Genomic DNA, 16,848 nt, shown 5'->3' with positions numbered 1-16,848 from the left:
GTGTGGCCATTGGCGATGGGGACAGTCGCGGCGGCGGTTGCGGCTACGTGAGGAAGAGATGCGCTGCTGCCGGGAGAGGAGGAATCTGTCGGTGTTAGGGTGCTGCGCGACGGGAAGATGGAAAGAAGAGCAAAAAAAAAAAACGATGGATCGGGGAAGCATCGGTCTCCCGCATATATGCGGGGTGACAGAGGCGTTTTTCGCATCCGCGCATTTTTACGGGAAGTATTGGGGAGCCGTTGGAGGTGAGTTTTTCCCCCCAAAATAAGATTTTGGGGTAATTTTAAGGGAGCTTTTGGAGTTGCTCAACTCCAAGAGTCTACCAAAAAAATCTCCTCCAAAACTATCTATTGGAGGCTTTACTAAAAGTTTTTTGTCCCAAAATCATGTTATCCCACAACAGATCCCTAATAATAAACTCCCGAATACTTCAAAACTGGTCACGTTAGCACATGTACCCCTCTCTACATCACCACGCGACACAACAAGAAGGTGGTCTTCGTCATGCTCGAGTACTACGACTGGTGGATGACCAAGTACGGCCACATCGTTGAGCAGCTCTCCGACTACCCGTCCATCGATTATACGCTTGTGGGCAATTAACTTGTTCAATTTCACTTCTGGAACATAGGCATATTTAACAGCTGGTATACCTGATTATATTGCTCAGAAGTTGCACTGAAGAAAGGATATAGAATGTAGTGTGACTGGTTGGGTTTCTTATCTTGCTGTTTTGAACTCAATTTGCAGTTTAACACTGCATTTGCCGGTCCCAAGCCAGATGAGAAAAATGTGGAGGGAACCGCAAGTAGATCTGTAATTTGATTAAAAAGCTGAAGTTCATGACATAGGCCTCCATTTTGCTTGTGTTCCTATCAGTATATGATGTGCATGACACATTGGAAGTGAAAGCTCTTGCAGACAAAGTTTAAACTAAATGAACCTGTTGTTGATCGACTTGAATTCATAAATCTGAGCATTGCTGTCTCTTCTGTTCTTTTCTCAGCAGGTTTACTCGTTAAAATATCAGAAAGCACATGGTTGCAAATGCAAACTGAATTGAATGTCTGAAATACAAAGATACGCAGAAAGAAAGCAGACCATGCCAGGTAAGCACTTTCCGGACCAGCCGGGAAAACATGCTCTCGTGGCACGCGCCGTGACGGAATTCGTCAGGCAAGAACTCGAAACACAGACGGATCAGGGTCAGGGATGGGTTACGAGCAAGGCATCGGCCTGTGTAGTGCACAGTAGACAGTAATAGCTTGGCATGTACGCGTCGTGCATCCGGATCCATCACGCGCCGTGCGGCCACCGACTTGCAGTCGACTTCCTCGTTCCAACCAAAACCATCGTCGCCAATCGGAGTCGGACTCGCTCCGCCGTACATAAGTCCCCTTGCGCCGCCCATGATTCGCATCGCCACCGGCATTCCGCAGCCTCCCCCCTCCTCCTCCCGCGATCAGCTCGCCGCCTCCCTCCCCTCTCCTCGCGATGGCCGCCGCCTGCGTAGAAGCCGCCGCCGCCGCCGCCGCTCCTCGCCACCAGGCCGCCGCGCAGCCGACCCGCAAGAGGACGCGCGTCGCCATGGGCACCACCGACGACTACGAGGAGACCTGCTGCCTCGGCCAGGGGGCCTTCGGCGCCGTCATCAAGGGGCGCCACCGCGCCACCGGTGGCGCCGTGGCCATGAAGTTCCTCACCAGCGAGCCCGCCGCCGCCGGCCCCGCGGCGCTGCTGCGGGAGGCGCTCTTCCTCGAGGCCTGCGCCGGAAACCCCTTCGTCGTCGGCTCCCGCGGCCTGGCCCGCGACCCGGACACCGCGGAGCTCTGCCTCGTCATGGAGTGCGGCGGCGCGAGCCTCCGCGACGCCCTGCGCCAGCGCGACCGCGCCGGGAGCCCGCCGCTGCCCGAGGCCACGGTGCGCGCCGCCATGTGGCAGCTGCTGAACGGCGCCAAGAGGATGCACGACGCCCACATCATCCACCGCGACATCAAGCCCGAGAACATCCTTGTCGGCGACGACCGCGTCCTCAGGTTCTGCGACTTCGGGCTCGCCGTGCACATGGCGGAGCGGCCGCCGTACACGCAGGCCGGCACGCTCTGGTACATGGCGCCCGAGATGCTGCTGGAGAAGCCCGACTACGACGCGCTCGTCGACATCTGGTCGCTCGGCTGCGTCATGGGGGAGCTCATCACCGGGAGGGCTCCGTTCCAGGGCGAAGACTCTGAAGACCAGCTCTGCGCGATCGTCGGCGTGCTCGGCGTGCCAGATGACATGGCATGGCCGTGGTTCTCGTCCACGCCGTTCGCCAACGAGATGACGGAGCTGGACCAGCAGCGGCACAAGTCCAACATCCTACGCTGCAAGTACCCCGAGACGAAGCTGTCCGACGAAGGATTCGAGCTACTCAACGGCCTCCTCACGTGCAACCCCGACAAGCGGCTCACGGCAGCTGCCGCGCTCAAGCACCCATGGTTCTCCAAGATGGACGTGCTGGATCTGCCAAAGGATGAACTGGTGTCGCCGTCGCCAAAGAGACCAAGATGTGCATAACTTGAAGATTTTTCCTCTGATGTTTTATGATGTAGAGTAGTCTGTTCTTCAGAACAGAGCTTTCTTTCAATACTATGGTGTAACTTTCATGGTTATGATGTAGATTAGTTTGTTCTTCAGAACAGAGCTTTCTGTCAATACAATGCTCCTTCAATTTTTCTAGTTTTGAACTGTGTTTCCATTGATGAAGTTTGTAGTTTTTCTGAACGCATCTATCTGAATCCATCATTATTAAACTTCTAAGAGAATGAAAATGGCTCCCGGTTCTAAGGATGTAATGTTTTTTTACATAAACCAATCATTACTTATGTAAGGGGCGAGGCACTGTAATCATTACAGGTAAGTTACAACATCACTAGTCTGTTCTTATACTGTTGTATACATTTCGTGTCGAAAAGGCATGGACTTGTGCTCGGCGCCCGTCCGCTACCACGACACAGGAACCGTACGCATCTCTATGGCTCTACTTATCTATCTGGGCTCGAACTCTGATACTGACATCTCGTTGGAAGACAGCAGGGTTGCTGCTGCGCCCTTTTGGTGCCTGTATCTCCAGAAGCATCGTCCCACGACCTGTTGACGGAGCTGATTTCGTCGTACGCGAACGCGAACGCCGGCTTCGACGGCGCGGCGAAGCTCGCCGCATGGTCGTGGAGCATGACGAGAACGTCCAGCATGCTCGGCCGGTCCGCCGGGTTCTCCTGCACGCAGAGGAGCCCCAGGTGGATGCAATTGAGCACCTCGCCCTCCGGGACCCGGCAGTCCATGGATGGGTCCATGGTCTCCAGCGTCGTTCCCTTCAGCCAGTGATCCCACACCTGGTAATAGGATCATTTCTTTACAATTGCAAAACTACTCAGTTTGGATGATCTTTTATTGTACTTCCGTGTACATTTATTTAAGCAAAGCAGTTAGGACGGCTCACATAGGTCAGCAGATTGCTGGACTCATCAACGGCCGATTCGGACATGTCTCATGTCTGTATTCTTCCTTCCAGTGACGATCTCCAGGATCAGGACTCCGAAGCTGTAAACGTCAAGCTTCACCGACAGGTGGCCAAGAACTGCGTACTCCGGCGCCATGTATCCCCTGGCAGACACGAGAACATGCAGTAATGGGAGATTCAGATCATGGGGATGCTGTGTCATCGATAGAGAAGAAGGAAGCAGAGATGGAGTGCTATTATGTAGTATGCTTGATTATACTAACAGTGTTCCGACAACTTGGCTCGTGATGGTAGTCGTCCTGTCGCCGTTGAAGAGCCTCGCCAGGCCGAAGTCGGAGATCTTTGGGCTCATGTCACCGTCGAGCAGGATGTTGCTGGCCTTGAGGTCGCGGTGTATGATCTTGATCTGCGAGTCCTCATGGAGGTACACGAGGCCTCGCGCCGTCCCGTGGATGATCCGGTACCTTGTCTCCCAGTCCAACAACAGACGCTTCTCAACTTCAACTTCAACAAACCATGGATGCTAGTGTTGGTTGGTTATGAAACGACTCAGACGATCGAATACTGTGGCATTGAAATTCTGCCATCACCGTGGCATCTCTGTCGTACCGAAGAGGAAGGTGTCCAGGCTTCGGTTGGGCAGGTAGTCGTAGACAAGCAGCCTCTCCTGTCCCTGCAAACAAACTCCAAGAAGCTTTGCGAGGTGGTTGTGCCGGAGCTTGGCTACCAAGAGCAGCTCGTTCCGCAATTCCTTCAGGCCTTGCCCTGAAGCCTTGTCCATTCTTTTCACGGCTATCTGCCGTCCATCAGGCAACAACCCCTGAAAAATACAGTTCAGGATTTATTATTTTCTTTACCGGGCCAATGTCATTTTGCTGAACATTAATCGTAGTAACTTACACATGCCATTCACAAATTGTCTAGGAGGGAGAGGGTTTATTTTTAATTTAATTTATTTTTTGCGAAGGGAAGGGGAAAGAGGTTTTTTAACTCTGCAGCTAGCAATATTACTGCGCCGAAGCCTCCATGCCCCAGCTTATTCTCTTTCGGAAAAATTGTCAGTTGCAAGCCTCAGCGTTGGCAGATCAAACAGAAGCGATGCATCATGGTCATCGTCTTCTTGGTATGCTATATAAAAGACGAGAAACAGAAAGGTGAGCTCACCTCCTACATCATCTGTATCGAGCTCGATCAAGAAACTAACAAGTTGGAAGCTGAACTTACCTCCGTGTCCGTCCATTTCTCCAGAGGAGGAATGTGAAACTGGTCAGAAGGACAACCGCGACCTCCTGTCAATAACAGTTATAACTGCGAGGCGAAATTTACTACAGGCATGCAGAATGATAACACGTAGCATACCTGTCTGATCTGCAGACGCCGGAGAGGGAGGTGGCGACCACGGCGGGGCGACGAGGTTCAGCATCGGGCTGCTGTCGTAGAACTCGTGCACTTCGAATCTGAGGTAGCACCACACGGCGAGGAACCGCCCTCCGACGGTGGCGTTGAACACCGCCGGCATCTCATCGATGAGCGCCTGGAGGCACCGCCGGCACGCCCCCGGCGCCTGGTCCGGCGTGCACTGCACTAGCCCCATGATCCTGTGCACCACGGCCTTGTCCGTCGCCGGGAACCCCACCTGGTCGGAGCTCATGACCCCGACGGCGTACCTCGCCGTCGTGTTGAACGCCGCCCAGTCGGAGAGCGCACCGACGAGCCTCACGACGAGCGCCTCGAACCAGGCGGCGTTGCTGGTGAGTGGTGACGGTGTTGTCGCTGATCCCCCTGTCCTGCACCTGCCCGTTGTCGGGGTTCGTCAGGAAGTCCCGGAAGGAGTAGCGGAGGGTGCACCGGTCGTAGAAGACGGTCACGTCCTTGACGCCCCGGCATTTGTTGAAGGCGACCTCCGGAGCGAGGGCGAGGCAGGACCCGCAGTCGGCGCCGGTGGTGTCGCCGGGGCAGAGCCCGACGCCCCACACCGTGTCCGGGCTCGCGCCGACCACGGCGGTGGCGAAGCCCGCCGGGAACGGCGAGCGGGAGGCGTTGGCGGCTAGGGCCGCGATGAGGCGGCGGACGTTGGACTGGTAGGTGCTGTTGGCGGCGTATTACGTGCCGTTGTCGCACTTCGTCGTCACGAGCTCGGCGCCGGCGGGCGGCAGGAGGCTGATGGAAAGTGATAATAGCAGGACGCATCCGGCGAGCCTCCCCATTTTTACTACTGCATGCGCGCCATCAGGCAACAAGAACAATTATGGTATGCTGTTTTTTTTTTTGCAGGCAAAGCACACGGCTAGATCTTACTAGTAATTTAGCATTGACATCTTTATATGCATGTGCTGCTACATAACTTCCATTCGCGACCTTACTCTCTCCTGCAAAAATTGCTGTCGACCGTAAAAAAAAATTTACCGTCGCCCTTCTTACCAATGTTGTAAGGTCAAAGAGAAGTGATATGGGGAATTGTCATCTTCCTCAGCATCTGCATAGACATGATTTTTACCGTTTGCTTTGACTCATTTGCACTCTTCTTTCCAATGTTATAAAGATGCCAGGAGCTCTCAAGAGTCAAGACTAGGACAGAGCCTCACTCTTCTACTACGGATCAAGAATATGCAGAGCTTGCTAATTGGGAAAGACGGCATACTGGGCATACAACTTTCATTGATTTGCCTGTGCCCTTTTCCAGAGGCACATGTACATGGTTGGATGTGGAAAGAAGGATAGCAACTAAGACACCAAGAACAGCGGCAAACACTGCTGATGCATTTCCTGCCCACCCTGTCCAGTTTGCTGCAGGTCCTTGCAGATATTAAGTAATGTGATTATTACTCCCTCTATTTTTTTACATGTCACATTAGACTTGTAATAAGTCAAACTTGTTTAATTTTAACTAAATTTATTGAAAAGTATAACAATATCTATACTACCAAATATATATACTATCAAAATATATTCCATAGTGAATTAATGAAACAAATTTGATATTGTAGATCTTGTTATATTTTTCTATAAATTTGATTAAAATTGAACAAGTTTGACTTAAGACAGTTTAATATGACATGTAAAAACAGAGAGAGTACTTCCATATTGCGATAAAGAGTTGCATACTGGGCCTGGGACTACATCGATCGACTCCCGTTTCCAAGATGGGCCTGGGACAATTTCTTGTCCATGATATTACAGCTCATTTTAGCTTTTGCTCTCTTAAACTATTTTAATTTGCAACTATTCCTTATTGATATTTAATTATTTTCATTTTTCTGCGTGCAAGCTAAGTTGAGTTTTAAACAAACGTAGTTCTATTGGTTAGGTTCCTTGATGGAACTAACCCACTTAAGTTTGCGCCTTTGACTCACCACGAGTGCTTGTATTTGTTCAAATTAACGGTGCTATTATTTAGGTAGTACACGATGTGCCAGCCATTACAATGAAGTGCCTATGTTGACTTTATCAATCTCAAGGTTTGCTGGTCCAATCTTTTTGAGGGGTAAAGTTTTGTGCATGTATTCATGAAAATAAGTACGTGTGTGTATGTGAGAACAGTTGAGTTTTAAGTTAATTTTTTTAGGATGACATGTACATCATAACTTATGTTAAAAAATTATATTAAAAGCTTTCATGATTATCTATATACATTAGGAGCGTATAATACTAAATTAATCGTAGATATACAAATTTGCATGAAAAGTAACAATGAAAATTCTTAAAGTACTTTTCTAACATAGGATATCATGTCCTCTATAATAATTAAAAAATTGAACTTAAAGTTTAGCTTATATGCGGAGACTATTGTTGGATAGGGATGAGTTTCTGCACCTCTGAAACCTAGTCTAGGATCTGTCTTTCTCTCGTGCCCAAGATGCGAGGTCGCTACTGGACCTGTGACTCCAACACTTTCGAAGGGAAATAACGCCAGCGACTCCCTGGTTTGCTGCACACGCGCACTTAGCTAGTTTGGTCTTTTCTTGTATTGATTGGATATCTTTTTCTTTACTTTTTAAAAGTTTGAATTTGCTTTAAATTTTTTTCGTTAAAAAAAGTGATTACAACCGGAAAAATGGTGATGCAGCTGAAAGTTGTTATCGGAAGTTCTATTTTTCTTTTTTGCAAATTAAACAATAACGTTAACGTACGGGTGCGTTGCAACTGAAACAAAAATGAAACAGTTTGTCTAGTAGCGAGCAGCGTACCAGCAGTACGGCCAACTGGCCTCGCCGGAGGCGGAAGAGGCGGCATACGGCGAAGGAGGTAGCAAGACAAGCACCCTACTGGGCTACTACCGTAGAACACCTTCGCTACTGTGGACCTTTGTTCCGGAGGTAGCTCGAGGTTGAAGGTGTGTGGCTATGACCGGTGTGGTGGACGGAGAAGAGAGCTAGCACTAGGAGGAGAAGGATGCACATGGAGACCCTATGTTATGAAGCGGCGCAGTTTCCGTGAACACCCTATATATAGTACAGGGTTTTTTTTTCAAAACATGCACAGTGAGCTAGACTTACAGCCCAAATGATACGGGAAGACGGCATCAAAACCTTAGGAGGTGGTTTCCACACTTGCGAGACATTTACACCTATAAAATAAATATGAGTGCGAACTGAGCCTAACTCTGCAGGTGGTCTCGCGGTCGACTGGCCACTGGAGCTCGCTCTCAGTCAGGAAGACCTGAGTTCGAGCTCTGCATCCTCCTAATTCAAAGTGGGGGTGTGGTCTTCTCCTTCCCTTCAAGTTTTTGTTGGGCCTAACTCCGATTTAACATACAATTCTGAAGTTTAGCTTGTAAAACAATGGCGCATGGGTCATCTCTTAGCTCCAAATTTTAGCTTATGGAATATTTGTTTTCACGACTCCACTTTCACTTTTTACGCTTTCCTCCATAATTAAAAGTTTATGCGGCAGTACACATGGTGCAACCTATAAGATAACTAATGTGGACCAATGTGCATGCCCCAATTAATTGGTACTAGCATTTTTTCTAGATTTATTTTATGAACTAATGGTGTTATTCTTGTAGCGGTAAGCAACTAATTGACAGCAAGATGGTTACAGTGATTTTGTCCATATTATAAAGGTCCAGAGTGTTCGTGCATAAACGTTTATATCTTTATTGTATTTCAAAAAAAAAAGATGCTCATCACACCTAGCCCACCACGTAAGTGGGAATAAACAAAACCATTACTTGTAGTTCTTACAAGATTTAAAGCGGTTATCATAGCACTATCATGTGTGTTCGGCAAATTTGCGCACATAAGTGAATACCTTGAATTCACTAGTGTCCACTACGTACGCAATTCATGCCTGGATATCAATGTTCTTCCATAAATTCTATCAACTGTAGACAATCCTTCCGTTTATCTTTAGGACTTGTCGAAGTCATTCTGTCCTTCAACCATGGCAATTTCAGCACACCAATTTTGCAGAAACTTTTGCTGACATCATAGAGTCAGTACTAGGTGCAGTAGTGGTCCAATTCCGAGGACGATAAAATTCGCCATCGGAAAGGGCAGGTGTCGCTGTGGCCTTCCGATGATGTTTTGACGAAAGGAATGGGCTCTTCTTGTTTAAAGAGACATCGCCGGAATAGTTACGCTTTGCCATCTCAATGCCCTCCTGTGAAGGAAGAGTTGATTACGACAGTACCTGTCGGTTGAAAGCCATTCCGATGGGTACCAATTCAACGGCAAAGCAGCCCTGCGCAGCCTGGTAAAAAATGGTTGTCAGGGGCTCTACTATACTGGGAAAAACGTTCACTATAATCTACTTTTTATCAATTAAATACCGTAGGATTTTGAATATAAACTAGTGGAATAGAACGCGACAATATTGGCAGTTGGCACACTGGGAGGATTTGGGGGCTGCGAATTCATGCTCAGTAAATAAGAGTTCTTTTAATTACCAAAATGTGTAGCGTAATAGCTTTAGATTCGACAGATACATATATCATGCATAAACCAAAGAATGGAAAATTAGGCTGCGATGTGTAGATGAGAACACATAGATTCTCATTCCAGTCAACCCACCCACGTGCTACTTGTACTGTGTTCGCATTGTTGACACCGATTGAAGAACAGAGGGCACCGTATCAAATTCTGAGAAGGGCCATAGGAATAAATTGACTGTACTACAGAGCCTTTTCTTACTTTCCACTGTAAAAATTCATCGTCTCTTATGCGCCTTACGGTTGCAAAGTTCCAAAATATAGTCGAATGCTGGATAAGATAGCATATGTCTTTTATTCTTAGAGGTTTCCAAATTTTACGCACAATCATTGATATATATAGAGTTGAGTGGCGTTGTGTTGCATTACATCTTTGTGTTTTCCGCGTGGTTCTACTTCACTACCTCAGATGGGGTACATTTCACCCTTGAAAGTAAAGGTGTCGGCGTTGCCTTGCCTATAATGTCTGTCTCTACAGAAGTCATGGGCTATCTCTTTAGACAAGTCATTTTTACTTTGGCGGTGAATTGATCTTACCCGGTCGATCATCTGCAAGCGTGCTCGATACATTGCTCTCTCCGTCCCAAATTATATGTTGTTTTATCTTTTTTAGATTTATAGACTTTATTATACACTAAGATATATCCTATGTCTAGATGCATAATAATATCTATGCATCTAGAAAAATCAAAACGACCTATAATTTGGGTCGGAGGAGTATATCCAAAATACCTCAAGAATCAACACCAGCATGTGCTCCAAACCTGTCTCCCGATTAGTACCGTAAGAAACTGACAGATGAAGAGAAAGACGATGTGCGACAATAATATAGCCATCATACAGCAGCCACGGTAGGTTTTCACAAGACTTTGGCATTGACTCGTCAGAGTACTTCCAGATAATCCTCTGGAACTGAACCACACATATATAAACAGACAGGATTTTTAGTCTATTAGCCAGAAAGCTTAGGAATAGCATTGGAAGAACAAGGCCATAAGAACAAGCCATTAGAAGAAAGCTTCCAAAGGCATGTTTGTTTGAGCTTTCTAGCAGCTTCTCAACGTGAGCGTATTTTTCGTGCAACTTTCGAAAAGCTGGAAGCTCAAAAAAACTGAGTTTATATGAAAAGTTGGAAAACTCAATTAAAAAGCTGAGTTTATATGAAAAGTTGAAAAACTCAATTTTATGATCTTTTCGTAACTTTTTGAACTTATAAAGTTAAACACATCTTCTAAAAATTAGTGTTGACTTTTCAGAAAAAAAAATCAACAGCAGCTTTTCAAAAAAGCTAAAAAGCTGCAGCTCAAAGACAAAAAAAATGACAGGAATGACTCCCCACACCGGTTTGTTGTCTTTGTCTCCATCGATTTCATCTTCGTACGTGACCCATTTTCCCTCTTGTTCGGGTTGAAAGACGCTTGAGAGCCTTTCCTTTCATCGTACAGTAACCTCAACAAAACAAAAGCCTCAGCATCAACTTCATTATCCTCGGACCAAGTTGCCCAGGTTCTACTTGGAGTTGGAGACTGATTGCTCACTGAATGAGTTCTAGACTTTTAGAGCAACTCCAACAGATTGATTTTTCTCAATCCTCTTTATCACCTTGTAGAGCAACATGATCTATTGATTATTGAGGCCCCCCACACCAACCACACCCGTCTGACTCCGGCGGCGGCAGCCAGCGGTGGCGCCGAAGCCGCCCCGCGTGCGCTCTCTCCCTCCCCTTCCCTCTTCCTTTCTCCCTCTCCACTCCCACTCCGCAAACCCTAGACGCCGTCGGTAGCCTAGGTCCACCGCCGGTCGCCGGCCGCCGGCCACCGGTGGCAAATCCACCTCCCTTGAGCCCGGATCTACACATCCTTGGCATGGGGATCCCTTCCCCGATGATGACCGCCGCGTACTCCCCCTTCCGCCGACTGGAGGACAGGGGACCGCGGTCGGGAGGCTGCTGCTTCCCGGCAGCCGGATCCGCGCTTGTCGCAGCTGGATTCGCGTCCCTCCCCTTGCCGCCCCTTCCGCTGCCGGTGGGCGGGCGGCGAGGATGGTCGCTGTCTCCCCAGCTGTCGGGTGCGTCAGGGGTGGGGCTCCATGCGCCGTCGCCACGTGACCGACCGAGTGGCCACCCCCCCCCCCGAAACCCTCTTTGGTGGCTGCGCCATCTTCGCCCGGCAAGGGGACTTGCCAACTGGCTATCCCGACTCGCATTTGTGGCGGCATTCTTCGGCTCCTTGGCGCCTAGTGGTCCCCGTGCTCGTGGTGGCGGTAGTGATTTCTGGGGAAGGAACGGGGTGTAGGCGAAAGCCTTGTGCCTGCTTGCTGGTTAATGATGGCGACGCCCCCGGGCCGCTTCCCTTCTTGAAGGCGTCATTCATTCTCCTTTTCACTCCCCTCCGGTGAGCTTCCAGGTGAAAGCCTTGACCGTGTTAGTCGGACAACGATGGCGCCAGTCGCGTCGCCTCCTCCCTTGCGTCTTGGAATCTCTGCGGGTTCTTGCTGCCATCACTTTAGGGATCGTTGGTGAACATCGCCCCCAGTCATCTCCGGCCGGTAAGGGTCCTCGTGGTGGTCATTTGCTCTCCTTGGGAAGTGTCTTCTGCTGCACTTGCCTTCGCTTCGATTCGTCCACCTCGCCTGGGTTGCTTAGGTTGTCGTCGTCTGGCGGATGCTTTGCCGCCCCCTCTTCTCTAGCGGATACTTTGCCGCTGTTCTTGCTCTGTCGGATACTTTGCCGCCGTCGTTGGTTGCTTCGGGCGGATGCTTTGCCAACATGGTCGTGCTGGTTGGGTGGATGCTTTGCCACCGTTGTTATGTTTAGGCGAATGCTTTGCTGCCGTGATCCTAATGTCTAGGTGGATGCTTTGCCACCATTGCGGTTCTGAGACCTTTAGCACCCTTAACGAGGTTGTATCTTTTAGCAGGTTCAAGAGAGTAGTTGTGTCTAGATTTGTGGGTTCGAATATGCTTCCTCTTTGTTGTTTCGAGTCGTGTGGTGGTTGTATGCGTTTCTTCAGTGTTTCTCTTTCTTTTGGCAGGTTCAAGAGAGTGGCTGTGTCTAGATTTGTGGGTTCGAATGTGCTTCCTCTTTGTTGCTTTGAGTCATGTGGTGGTTGTTTGTGCATTTTTCCAGTGTTTCTCTTTCTGTTATCCTTTGGTTGGTCCTTTGCTCTGGTCCTTTGGTTGGTCCTTTGTTCTTTCTTTGGTCCTTTGGTTGGTCCTTTGCTTTGGTTAGGCTCCATTTGGCTTCATCGAGATTGTGTCTGTAAACTGCTTTCTTTCTAGGGCACGGTCGCGAACAACCTTATAGAGCAATCCCCTTTATCACAATTCACAAACAACATTCACTCAAACGGCTAGCCAGACAGTAGAAAAATGCAGAACGGATGCATTTACATACAAGCGTGAAAAAGCCCAAGTGTCCAACACCCTCCAGAACCACAGTATAAAGCAGTAGTATTATATGAACTGGGATCTCAATTAGTAGCATCAGGAAGTCAACATGAAAAAAAACGAGTATTCTGGGGGTGTCCAAAACTACTCATGGTTTCAGAGTCAACAACTTACAGAAGATACTACAGACACTATGCTCTAGTCTATTACAAGTCTGAAAACAAAGCACCGGAAAAGCATGAAAAGAATAATCAGTGCACAAAACCTTCCAAAGTTCAGCAAGAAACTATTTTCCTCACCCTTTTACTCATCTCCATTGGTGTCATCATCATTATCCCTTTTCCTCTTATTTGGCAGGGAAGACCCACCTGCTTTGCTTTCAATGTTCTCCTTGTCTTCTTCATCAGCATCAAGTTCATCATCATCAGCTTCATCCGCTTCGTCTTCAGCCTGAAAATGGTCAAAATTGAAATAAGTGGTGCAAGCATCTAACAGTAGGTGAAATGGACAATTAGGTTTATCAAATTCTTCGACCCAAAAAAATAAAGTTTCATTTTGTAAACTAGAAATGCATGGAAGCACAAGCTGAACTAGATAGAATGGTTTGGGACATGTATGTATAACACCACGAGTTCCATGGCAGTTACAATTTCTATCGGTGCAACATGGCCAAGGTTGCACTGTGCAAACCTAACATCATCACTAGTTCAACACAACCATCTTCACAGGAACAGCAAATAAGCATGATGTTACGTGCAGCTACCCAGATGTTAAACAAAATCAAGGTACCAACAGACATAAGCACAGTCCAAGAACTGTGAGATCTCTGCAAGTAAACTCAAAATATGGGGTATTGGAGCATTCATGAGAACAAATAACTAGGTGCCAGAGCCAAGACATAAAAAAAGTGTCGACCTTGATGATACACAACAGCAAGAAACATCAAGACGCAGAAATATCAGCATGAAAATAGCAGGCCCAGTGGCGTCTATGTAGAAGATCAAGCAGGAAAGAGTTCCACATAAACGTACCCAAAAACACCTCAGTTCAAACATTCTAGACACAATCTATTAGTAACCAATGGAATAATATTTCAGTTAGAATGGTCAGCCTTCATTAGATGAGAGCATTTTACCCAATTTTCATAACCTTGCACAAGATTTGCTTCCATGCACCAAAAAGACAAAAATATAAAATGAATTCTGATACCAGGGTTTTCATAATGTCCAATAAGACACCAACTATTACTCACCTCAAAGTGAGATTAGCAAATTACTAGATTGATTAGCTTCAACGCATAAAATGGTCCACAAGCAAGAGGTAGAAATATAAAAAAAATGAACGAATGATCATTTGATACACAGAGACCTACCAAAGGAATGTCATGCATAAGTAAAATGGATCATAACAGTACCAGAAACATTTAAATTGACAGTGGCACTCATGCAAAGGTATAACTCAATGCTAGCATCATACATCCTCTACCTAGCAAATGTTATGCAAATAATAAGAATTGGTCAATCGAGTGAAATCTTCTCCCCATAAACGTCTTTCATCAATCAGAATTCACACAACTTCATCCACATGCAATTTACGACCCATTTTTCAATTTTAAAGTTTGCACTTGTCAGCTAAAAGAGTTGAATTGCATCATATCTAATCAATATCAATGAGGCTTTTTATACAAATATAAGAAAGATTCTGACCTCTTCGTCGCCTTCTTCTTCTTCTTCATCATCATCATCCCCTTCCCCATCCTCCCCATCTTCTTCATCCCCTTCTCCCTCACCATCATCCTCGTCTCCGTCTTCTCCCTCCCCTTCTTCTCCCTCCTCCCCCTCCTCGTCCTCCTCAACATCCTCTTCGTCATCCGTCTCCAAACGCTCGTTTCCTTCGGCATCGACGCCATCCAGATACTTCAAGCTGGGAATCAGCGCGAAGACCTTCTCCCTGTACCCCTTGATCTTGCTGACGGGGCACTGATACAGGTCGAGCGCCTCGACCCCGAGCTTGGCCAGCGGCTCGAGCTCGTCGACCTCGGCGAAGCGGTTGTTCCCCAGATCGAGGTGGCGCAGCGTGGCGCCGCAGCCCTCCGCGACGGCGGCGAGCGCGGCGGCCCCCGAGAGGCGGTTGTCGGGGAGCGAGAGGCGGCGCAGCGCCGGGAGGCGCGGCAGGCCCGCGAGCGAGGAGAGGCGGGCCCCCGCGACGGAGAGCTCCTCGAGGGAGGCGGCGAAGCGCTCGAAGAGGGCCGGGGAGGGGAGACGGCCCGTGGAGGACTTGACGGCGCCGTCGAGGGTGAGGGACTTGGGCCCGGAGGTGGCGCCGGAGGCGGTCTTGGTGGCGGCGGCGATGGCGCGCTCCCACGCCGCGTCGTCCTCGCCGAAGGCGGCCATCGCTGCGGTGGTGGCGGCGGCGGCGCGGGCGGAGTGGTGGCGGAAGAGGAACCCTAGCTAAACCCAGGCGTACGGAAGGAAATGGATGGGGAATTGGGGTTGGGGTCTTGCCGCTTGGTGGGGGAGGGGATGCGCGGTGGGACGTGGAGTGGTGTGAATGGGCCTCGGAAGCATTACTTGGGTTGGGTTTCGGCCCATGTTGCTGGGAAGGGAAAGGCCGTGCCAGGCCCTGGAAATGATCCACTTTTAATGATTTGAGGCCCACTGGAGTGCTCGCTCAATCTCAGAACGCCGCCGAGTGGCTGGGCATTGATGGGCCGTGGCGGGGTGGTAACCGATCGGGTTCGATGAAGATCGAGCTCATGTGCTGTATGATTTTAAATTAAAGGTAAAAATAAATAGAGCTAAGTTGGATTAGGAAGGAGGCATGAGGGCCATAATCCAGTTTACCACCCCTAGCCGTGGGGCACTTAGAGTATCTCCAGCAAAACCTAATTTTTCAATCCAACTACCATATTGAGAGAGTTGGTAAAAAAATAATGCTCCAGCAAACTCTCCTCAAATAAAGGAGGAGTTCTGCCTCTCCAAATACGGTAGTTGGATTGGAATGACATTATTAGGAGACTGCAAAAGCAACTCTTATAGTAACAATGAAAAAGATATTAGGATATCTCTATTAATTAGTTATTAGAAAATATTTATCGGGGGATTGCTGGAGATGCTCTTGGTATAGTATACTTCAATGCGGTTGCAAGATTGAGTCATGGTTAATTACGGCAGAGAACTATAGCGCTTACTGTCGAAATTGCCGATTAGTGGTGCAGCTGCAAAGTTGTAGAGACAGCTTCCGCTTTTGTCTTGCCCATGCCACCTTGCATGATACTAGATGGCAGTGGAGTCGATCGTAGGCCACAGTGCCGGGCCACCATCTTTCACTTGGTGCAGGAGGCAAAGATCTGAGCAGATCTGATCTGGGTGCCGTCCGGCCTTGATCTCCATATATCTGACGAGACGAGCTCCTACCACACGGCACGAGATCAAAATCAGAGCTAGCTAGCACACAGGCGCGCCGTGCATCGATGATTGGCGCACGCACGCATGCGTCTGCATGTGCTGTTCGATTTGGCCGGTGGGACGTGACTGAGGTGACCGGCAAACCTGCATCCGAGGTACGTAAAGCTAGGGGGCGTTTGGATGCCACGGGCTAAACTTTAGCCCTGTCACATCACACGTTCGAATGCTAATTAGGAGGATTAAATATGAGCTAATTATAAAACTAATAGCAGAACCCCTAGGCTAAATCGCGAGACGAATCTATTAAGCCTAATTAATCCATCATTAGCGAATGGTTACTGTAGCACCACATTATCAAATCATGGACTAATTAGGCTTAATAGATTCGTCTCGCGATTTAGCCTAGGGGTTCTGCTATTAGTTTTATAATTAGCTCATATTTAATCCTCCTAATTAGCATTCGAACGTGTGATGTGACAGGGCTAAAGTTTAGCCCGTGGCATCCAAACGCCCCCTAGCTTTACGTACCTCGGATGCAGGTTTGCCGGTCACCTCAGTCACGTCCCACCCGGCCAAATCGAACAGCACATGCACGTCTTAAAGCGGCTATGAGTCAACCC

The 16,848-nt window shown here is 48.4% G+C and overlaps 2 protein-coding genes and 1 pseudogene across 2 annotated transcripts; 1 reads left to right on the top strand and 2 right to left on the bottom strand.

Annotated features, from left to right (window-relative positions):
* The first annotated feature begins 504 nt into the window (after window positions 1–504).
* LOC101763931 (putative cyclin-dependent kinase F-2) lies at window positions 505–2,562 on the top strand. Its single transcript, XM_012848923.3, has 3 exons — window positions 505–591; window positions 751–816; window positions 1,549–2,562. The coding sequence occupies exons 1-3, from the start codon at window positions 505–507 to the stop codon at window positions 2,554–2,556; spliced, it is 1,161 nt and encodes a 386-aa protein (XP_012704377.2). The 3' UTR covers window positions 2,557–2,562.
* A 275-nt stretch (window positions 2,563–2,837) lies between these two features.
* LOC101773355 lies at window positions 2,838–5,765 on the bottom strand (annotated as a pseudogene).
* A 7,098-nt stretch (window positions 5,766–12,863) lies between these two features.
* LOC101772941 (acidic leucine-rich nuclear phosphoprotein 32-related protein 2) lies at window positions 12,864–15,321 on the bottom strand. The gene is made up of 2 exons (XM_004982153.3): window positions 14,528–15,321; window positions 12,864–13,271 (listed from the first exon to the last, which is right to left on the bottom strand). The coding sequence occupies exons 1-2, from the start codon at window positions 15,212–15,214 to the stop codon at window positions 13,125–13,127; spliced, it is 834 nt and encodes a 277-aa protein (XP_004982210.1). The 5' UTR covers window positions 15,215–15,321; the 3' UTR covers window positions 12,864–13,124.
* Window positions 15,322–16,848: the final 1,527 nt, after the last annotated feature.

The sequence above is a fragment of the Setaria italica genome, chromosome IX, assembly GCF_000263155.2.
Source record: "Setaria italica strain Yugu1 chromosome IX, Setaria_italica_v2.0, whole genome shotgun sequence".
NCBI classification, from domain to species: Eukaryota; Viridiplantae; Streptophyta; class Magnoliopsida; order Poales; family Poaceae; genus Setaria; species Setaria italica.
This window is presented reverse-complemented; position numbering and strand designations above follow the sequence as displayed.